Source organism: Prunus avium, chromosome 7 (assembly GCF_965620075.1).
Source record: "Prunus avium chromosome 7, drPruAviu1.hap1.1, whole genome shotgun sequence".
NCBI classification, from domain to species: Eukaryota; Viridiplantae; Streptophyta; class Magnoliopsida; order Rosales; family Rosaceae; genus Prunus; species Prunus avium.
This window is the reverse complement of record NC_142290.1, coordinates 3,898,088-3,907,034: the sequence shown is the minus strand read 5'-3', so window position 1 is coordinate 3,907,034 and position 8,947 is coordinate 3,898,088. Positions and strand designations below refer to the sequence as shown.

General features: G+C 37.5%; 1 protein-coding gene across 1 annotated transcript; it reads left to right on the top strand.

The window, feature by feature from the left end:
* The first annotated feature begins 1,825 nt into the window (after nucleotides 1-1,825).
* Nucleotides 1,826-8,690, top strand: EGY1 (Peptidase M50 family protein). The gene is made up of 10 exons (XM_021959636.2): nucleotides 1,826-2,357; nucleotides 3,122-3,586; nucleotides 3,700-3,840; nucleotides 4,655-4,756; nucleotides 5,611-5,822; nucleotides 5,973-6,023; nucleotides 6,103-6,172; nucleotides 8,016-8,084; nucleotides 8,246-8,296; nucleotides 8,411-8,690. Exons 1-10 carry the CDS (start codon nucleotides 1,995-1,997, stop codon nucleotides 8,567-8,569), a joined length of 1,683 nt encoding a protein of 560 aa, XP_021815328.1. The 5' UTR covers nucleotides 1,826-1,994; the 3' UTR covers nucleotides 8,570-8,690.
* The last annotated feature ends 257 nt before the right edge of the window (nucleotides 8,691-8,947 follow it).

The window sequence follows — 8,947 nt, the reverse complement described above, 5'->3', positions numbered from 1 at the left end:
CTTCCTTCCTCCTTCCAACTGCTGCAAGCATTCCAGCGGCCATCCCAACCATCAACCTTCATCCTTTGACTGCTGCAAGCATCCCAACAGCCATCGACCAACACCTCTTGGTTGCTCAAGCACCCCAACAACCATCAAACCACGTTCCTTCCTTCCAAGCTATAAACACCATAGCCTTCAAACCTCAAGCTTTTCCTCCCATTATCCTTCTCTTGAAACTCTTAAATCCATAAAGCCTCACCAAGCATAACTCTAAGCTTTCCCTTCATTCCAAGCTATAAACACCATAGCCACAAACAACAAATTATCAACACCCAAACTCAAGCATATCCAACACCAAGCCAAGCACATGCATTCTCATTTGCTAAACTTGTGGATCTTTAGCTCCCACACTCCAAGCTCTCATGCCAAGCTCATATAATCTCATATCAACATCAGCAAGTCATCTTTAACTCTTCGTCAAGCTGTCGGAAACATTAGCAAGTCATCTTCAACTCTTCGTCAAGCTGCTAGAAACATCAGCACCAAACACGCAGCCGCTAGAAGAAGAACAGAGTACTCCCCTGGGACTTGCTTCTCCCTCGGGATGCTTTGGGCCTAGTCCTCGCTAACTCAGAAAAAGGGGCAACGAATGCTTGATCCACCACTCTATGGCGGGCCGAGAATCAACAAGCCTGGACGAGCCATCCGACGGAAAAAGACCCCAACATAAATGGTGACTCTACTAGGGACTAGGCCATTAGTCTTGTAGTGGCTCTTGAAAAATCACAAGCTTTGAAATCAGTATTCATGCAACTGCACTACAAGAAAATTTGGGACTGGTGCCATGACCTAAGATGGTCGGACGACGAAGAATCGACAATGAGAAGAGGTGACGCCGTCGGGAGGAGAGAGAGAGAGAGAGGAGAGAGAATTAAGGGGGGGGGGGGGGTGGGGGGGTCTGACTCGAGCGCTAGGGGAAAGGGTAGGGTATTTAGGGTTTTTTAACAATTTTCAAAATGACCAATACGTCCTTTGGGTTTTCAAAACTGTGTGCGTTTGTTACAACTCAGAATCGGGCGTGCCACCTGTCTACGAACTCGTATCGACGAGCCCAACGCAACGGTACCACCCAAATCCCCAAAATCTTGCCCGAACAAAAAGTCAACTTCAAGCCCATTAAAATACTCTCGGGGTAAAATTGTATTTTACTTGAATATTTCAATAATTATATATTAATTTAGGATCGGGTTATTACACCATAGTTTCCTTGTACCACACGGTCCAGGAGAATGGGAATGTAGGTTATTATATGCTTTCTAGGTATATTTGGAGCATTGATGGCATTAAATAAACTTCAACAATACAATATAACCTTAGTTAGCATTTTCCCGTCTAATATTTGTATTATATGCATTCGTATATACCTATATATATACAGCAAAAGGCAGAGAATGGTGAAACATTCAAAATACCAGAAAATGTCATTGGTTAATGCAAACATTAAAAATTGAAATTATTAATTAAATGAGGATAATAAGGTAAATTCACACTTTTTCATATTAAAAAAAATTAAAATAAAAATAAAAATCAGATAATAGATCTTATTTTTATGGAACACAACTACCCATTATCTTTTTTAATTCTAAAATAAATTTAATTTTTTTGGAAAAAAAGCCTCTCACAAGTATGGAAGTGCGTGCATAAAAGTTAGTATTTTAATAATACTTTCATTTTCCGTACAATCTTAAAGAGAGGAAAAAGAAAAGATTTTTTTTAAAAGAAAAAGAAAAGACGAGAAATCTCACCTTTAAAAAAGATAGGGAAAAAACAAAATTTAAAAACGGATATTTTCCAGACGTCATTTGGATATTCACTTATTCAGCCGCACCAAAACGAACGAGCTGAAGAGTGCAGCGCTCTCCTCCCTCCTGCTCTGCTATTGCAAATTCCAGACAGATGATGTTGTAATTTTGTGGTCTTGTTATTAAATTCAAGGTTTGCGATTGAGTTGAATGGGAACGCTCACTACCTGCACTTTGAGCACCCTGGATTTCAATTTCACTGTCAAATCCCGTCAAATTCCGAATTTCAGATTACCCAAGAAGCCCAAGAGTTCATGCTTCTTGTGCAGAAGAAGCATACAGAGCGATAGAGTTTGGTTCCCGCGTAGGAGTTTTCGTAGGCTTAAATGTTATAGCTCTAGTGATAACGGTAACAATGAAGGAGAGAGCAGTAGCAGCGGCAGTAGTAATAAGTCAACAACTGACCCGGCTACGACGACGACGACGACGACAACAACGGCTTCAACGCCAGAAGTGGCCGAAGATACACGCACGAACGACTATGACTCTGACCCTCCATCGGTTTCTTCCAGGGTACATTGCTTAACTTTGAGACATGGGTTTTATTTTTATTTTATATATATCCATTTGTGTAATTTCATTACAATTTACATGCTGGTTTTGCATTAGTTTGTTGTTCTCTCAGTTTGGTTACCGACAATTGAAGTTTGAGTTTAAGTATTTAATTTGACTTCTTTTTATAAAAGAAATAAAGAAATTGGTATAGCCATCAAAATCCAGTTCTGGGTTCTTTAAAAAGGAATATACGGTTCCATATTTGTAGAATTTACCATATTAGTCAGTGAAGGTTATGTGGGACTGGCAGTTGATGACGGTATGACCTTTATAATAGTAGAAACCAAAAATGCTAGCAATCCAATTATGAGTTTTAGCTGCCTCACTTGAGGATGCATTTAAGTTCATATTCTCTGTTAGTGTTTTGTTGGATTGTTTTAAGAACTTGGTGTTGAATAAGCTTCCTATTTCTGTTTTAAATGCATGTATATGTAGAAACAATAGTTATCTCATCTGGACTTCCGGATTTAGTTAAAATCCAGACTTACCTGTCAGCCGTCGAATGTCTCCAACGGTTGAGGGCTCAGTGTCAAAGGAAAAACAAATGAGATGGACTGCAGCTCATCAATTGTTGCTGATTTGGTAAAATCCGCAATGGATGCTTCATGAATTATATGCAGACACTCACGCACAATATATGTTGTCTTACCTTGAATGGCATGCATCTAACATAATAACATAACACTGTCTCTCGTTGTCTAATGTGTCAATGTGTTCTTCAGCCACCAACTATATCACCACTTGGACCCGCTTACAATAATTTCCAAGTTGACTCTTTCAAACTGATGGAACTCCTTGGGCCCGAGAAGGTTGATCCTGCTGATGTAAAGCTGATTAAGGAAAAGCTTTTTGGTTATTCTACCTTTTGGGTGACCAAAGAGGAGCCTTTTGGAGACCTTGGTGAGGGTATTCTCTTCCTCGGGAATTTGAGGGGAAAGAGAGAAGAGGTCTTTGCCAAATTCCAGAGTCTACTGGTTGAGGTCACAGGTAATAAGTACAACCTTTTTATGGTGGAGGAGCCCAATGCAGAAGATCTAGATCCACGTGGTGGGCCGCGCGTTAGCTTTGGGTTGCTGCGGAAAGAGGTCTCAGAACCAGGGCCAACAACACTTTGGCAATATGTAATTGCTTTCTTGTTATTCCTTCTAACAATTGGATCATCTGTAGAGTTAGGAATTGCATCTCAGGTACGCCAACACACTTCCCTTTTTTTAATTTTGTATTTCATGATGTCATAAATGGTCCATCAACAGATTTCTTTCTCATAGTTAGAGTTATTTTCATGCATTTTCTTAAACAGATAAATAGACTTCCACCAGAGGTGGTGAAATACTTCACAGATCCAAATGCCATTGACCCACCAGATATGGAGTTGCTATTCCCCTTTGTAGACTCGGCTTTGCCCCTAGCATATGGTGTTCTGGGGGTTTTGCTATTTCATGTAAGTGAATTATCTTGCTCTTGCACTGTGCTCTTTAGTCAAGTTTTTCATTTCCATTTCAATTAAAAAAAAACTACAGATCTTTCTTGTTCATCTAGTAGGATCTTTAAGGCCATCTGTTATGCCCATACATAAGAGATCTTTAATGTGAGATTTGATGCTTGTGAAGAAAAAGAACATGCTTATTGTTCCAGTTGACTTAGTCTGATGATCTTAATCATATGCTATTATGAAGAAATGAAATTGGTTATTATCCCTTTTGTTCTGCTGTTTGCAATTAATGGCTCTCATTCTCAAACATATCATATTTGTCCAAAATAAGTACATCAAACCTTAAATTGACAGAAGTTTTCAGATATGAGAATTTAAATGAATGCTTGCTGAGTCTGACTCTATAAATTAATTTCTAGTTGCTTATGTGTGTGCGAAAATTATAGTGAAAGTATAAGAGATAGGAGTATGTAATTTGGAAAATCTGTTGATTATGACTCTTGTAAGCCGAAAGCTCCCACTCAGATTAATTAATAAAGAACATTTATTTCTGTCTTTCGATACTTTTCTACAAGTTGTGTCAATTTTAATTGAAGGGAAATACGATGACTTGCATATGTTTTGAGTGAGAATGCCAGAATAATCAAAGTTATTCATTTCTTAACTTTTTCTTTCTTTTTAGGCATACTCGTATTTTAACCTCCTCCAAATGATTTTTTAAATTTTGATGAATTAGTCCATATTCTTTGAATTGTGATTTCCTATTTGGATTTTATGTTTGACCTTATTTGAATATGATCATGATAGAGGCAATCTCATGCAGGAAGTTGGGCATTTTCTGGCTGCTTTCCCAAAGAGAGTGAAACTTAGCATTCCTTTCTTCATTCCTAATATTACTCTTGGCAGTTTTGGAGCAATCACTCAGGTACCTCTCTAATTATCCAAGTAGCAATTCACAACATGTAAATGTTAAGTGGCTTAACTTGTCCTTAATATTTCAGTACGGAATCTGAGTAGAACTTCCCTGCATTTGTGGTGTTGGTTTAAGTGATTTAGCGTGCTTAATATTTGGTAGAAAGGCAACGAATAATACAAAGGTATGCAATGGACTAACTAGGGAATCACTTGCAGGCAAGAACCCCTTATATCAGTGGTATAGGTTTCTGCAGGTTAAATTGACCCCTGAATATAATGCAAAGATGTATAGCAGCTATTCTAGTTGAGTCATCCATTTAAGAAACTTGTAGACAGAAGTAATCGGAGCTATTCCAGTTGCATCTGTTTTTTGGTTCTTGGGTTTTTTTCAGTTTCCTTTTGATTTTTGAGAATAAAATTATTGCTGGAAAAATTCTGATATAACCATATTATCAAGGTTGAAGGGCAATTTTAGATCAGCCTTCTAGTTTTGGATTCTTGATAATTTATTATCAGATGTGACCTTTCCTTAAATTTTTGTCATGTAGGTAACCAAGGTTGAGGTCTTTGCTAGTTCATCCGGCACAGGCTGGATGTCATTGTAGTCAACCCCCTCCCCCCAACATGGCTTCTTAAAAAGGCTTTTATTCTGAATCATTATTTTTTCCCATGTTTTATTTTAAAATAGATTAGATATGTCATATTTGATGCAGTAGTCTTACCAAGACTAATGGCTACCTTTTCTTTAACTAGGTCATCTGTGCACCTAGACCCCTTTTTCTTATCATCTTCTAGAATCTAAGCCTTTGTTTGTAATCAATGATGATCCAGAGAATTTCTTCTGATTAGTCACTGGTTTTGTAGTTTAAATCCGTTCTTCCTGATCGGAGCACAAAAGTCGACATATCACTTGCGGGCCCGTTTGCTAGTGCTGCATTGTCACTGTCAATGTTTGCAGTAGGTCTGCTGCTCTCATCTAACCCCAATGCCACAGGAGATCTAGTGCAGGTTCCAAGCATGTTGTTTCAGGGTTCTTTGCTTCTTGGACTTATCAGTAGAGCTACTCTTGGTTATGCGTATGTCCTTCCTCTACCTCTGTGCATTATTAAAGCGAAAATCTTGTTTGCATGTGAGCTAAGAAGGCTTCTATAGATACAATGCCTGCGAAACCCTTTTGATTCAATAATCATATTCATAGTTGACATGGTACTATACTAAACATGCAGATCAATGCATGCTGCGACTGTTCCAATTCATCCTCTTATGATTGCTGGCTGGTAATGTACTATTTCTGGACTATCTTAATGACTGTATTGTAATGCGTAGCATGCGTATGACTCAAGTTTAATATTACAGGTGTGGGTTGACAACAACAGCTTTTAATATGCTTCCGGTGGGGTGTCTTGATGGTGGAAGAGCTGTGCAGGTGACCTTTTCCTTCCTTTTGCTTTGAACTGGTAAACTTATGTCTTTGAGGTTTGTTAAATGAAGATACAACATGGTGCGGGTATGAAATCTTAGTTAAGTTGTGCAGTGAATTTCCTTTTTTGATTTTTATTATGATGAGTTCATGAAATATGTATTTAATTTATTTTAGTGGTTTATTTATTTATTTATAAAGTAGTATGAGGTAGACTTTCTGCAGTTATGGTAGCTAGATTCTATTTTGGTATATAGTATTTGGTGTGGACAGTCTTGTTCTTCCCATAGATCTACCTTATTGCTTCTACTAAAGATGCTTGGTGGCTGATTATGTAGATTAGTCAAAGGGGTGGCTATGGTGAATTAAACATCTGTAGACTGATGAATGATTAGGAGCTGTAGTTGATAGTTCCATTCAGATATGTTATATTCTGTGAATGTTAGACCAGATGAGCATAATAGGATGACGTGGCTTCCTGAAAGAGTAGGTCATTTTGATCTTTAGTCTTACTATCAGGCTTTAAGAGCTAGGAGGATTAACAATTCTCCTTGTAAGAGCAGTTGGTAGTTCTCACAAAAGTGGCTGGGGCAGGAAGCTACTATGGGGGAAATTCTTACAGTAGATAATTTTGAGGAAACCCCTTAGATGTATTTTATGTTGGAGTTGTATGTACAAATCCAGTTGTGAGACAAAGGACGAGGTAGGTTTCCATTCCCATTTTTTTTTAACTTAATAAATAATCATGACAACTTTATCCTTGCGGCATTCTTCCAAAAAATAAAATTGTTAAAAACATTTTCATTCCTAGCATCTGCAAACACTAGTGGGAACGGTTGATTGCTTGGGATTATAAGGACTCCATTCTAAGGAATATTTGTGGCATTCTTAGAATCTAATTCTTTTTTTTTTGAATAGAAACGAATGTATTAAGATAGGAGCAAAATACAGCAGTGGATAAGGAATCCACAGAAGACAGAGAAACAGACTAAGAAACAAAACAACCCAGCGCCCACAGACCACAAAGAAAACCCAGGACAAGCCAACACCCTAGACAAACCCAAACGAAGCCCTCAACGAACTGGACGTTTCGGGACACCGACACCCGATTTCGTGACGAAATTTCTATCTAAATTCCCACCCTGAACCTTACAAGCAGAGGCCAAGCCACCATTTTTCCCAAAAATAAGGGTTTTCTGAAAAACAACTACTTCTCATAAAGTGATAAACTGTTAGAATCAATCAAAATCTCACGTCTGCAATATCTTGACATCCCCAAGGCTTCGCATTTCATCACAATAGTTTTATAAATGTCAAATGATCTTGTGTTGCTTATAAAAGAGTACATATATATAATCTTGATATGCTCTCTCTCTCTCTCTGTGTATGTGTCTCAATGCAAGACCAGAAATTTGTAGAAGTTACAATAGTAAGATGTTATTCTCCTATCTTGCTTACAAATGTGTTTTCTGTTGCTCTACCTACTCTCTGCTTCTAATGTATATACAACTGCCCAATACAAAGATAACTGGTGTTGGTTTCTATGACTAGTGTTCAAATTAAAATTTCTAAAAATATCTTGAGTAACATGTTTCTATTTCACTTGTATGATATTCACTGATTTTAGTACCAGCTATAGTAGCCAGTAGTTTCTTCTCTTTTTTGCTAGTTTTTTTCCCCTCAAATTCTGCTTGATACCCTCTTTCTTCAAGTATACATCTGGCCATGATACATGGAATAACAGGTGTTTATTTGTCGGACTACTGTCCAAGTTAAAATTTCAAATGCTACTTTGAGCGAAAGCCAGTTATTTTGTGTATGGCATGACATTTATGGAAAATACTTGCAGGGTGCTTTTGGAAAAAATGCCCTAATTGCCTTTGGCTTGACGACATACACGTTGCTTGGATTGGGAGTGGTATGTCTAACTTTTACAACTTATCACGCTTTGCCTCACATCACAATATATCAAATCAGTAATTCAGCTTGTGGTTGTTTTCATGTATTCCCCCATCATTTCTATAATAACACTTCTTCAAATTTTGGCTAAGTTGTACTCTTTTCTTTCCTCCCTTTCAGCTCGGCGGACCTCTGTCACTTCCATGGGGACTCTATGTGCTCATATGCCAGGTTTGCAAATAAGAATTTATATATTTCAGTTTCACGTTTCAACAATCCTCTATCTTCTATCAAAAGAGAAAAAGCACCCCATCTCAAGATATTATTTTGATCATATATGTTCAGAGGACTCCAGAGAAACCTTGCCTAAATGATGTAACAGAGGTTGGAACATGGAGAAAAACAATTGTTACGGTGGCAGTTTTCCTTGTCGTACTCACACTTCTTCCTGTATGGGATGAGCTTGCGGAGGAGCTAGGTATAGGTCTTGTAACCACATTTTGATGTATCATACGTGAAAGTCAATTTTTGGTCTGTTAACATTTTGATAGTGATGCAATAGCTATAAAGTTGGTGAATTCAATATGCATTCAACATAGTAAAATGCCAATTTTCATATTTGATATTTTGCTTTGTGAGGCATGTAATGCACCCTATTTAAAACGAGCAATGGGAGTAAATAGAAAGAATAAGGGAAATTGGAAAATCAAAAGGGAGATTTTATTTGCACCCCATTATTTGTTCTTTAATCAAAAGGGAAATTAAACATAAATAATCTATTTTACTCTTGTACATAATTACCGTTAAGGACAAAATATGTAAAATAAAAATTAAATTTGCTCACTAAACCCCACATACGTTCCTACAACTCTAATTCGACTT

What these genes read in the sequence shown, in the direction of transcription:
- EGY1 (XM_021959636.2), top strand. Translation starts at nt 1,995, where the DNA reads ATGGGAACGCTCACTACCTGCACTTTGAGCACCCTGGATTTCAATTTC. An exon ending in GTTTTGGAGCAATCACTCAG is followed by an intron (nt 4,757 to 5,610) that starts GTACCTCTCTAA and finishes CTGGTTTTGTAG; the next exon opens with TTTAAATCCGTTCTTCCTGA. An exon ending in ATGGTGGAAGAGCTGTGCAG is followed by an intron (nt 6,173 to 8,015) that starts GTGACCTTTTCC and finishes AAATACTTGCAG; the next exon opens with GGTGCTTTTGGAAAAAATGC.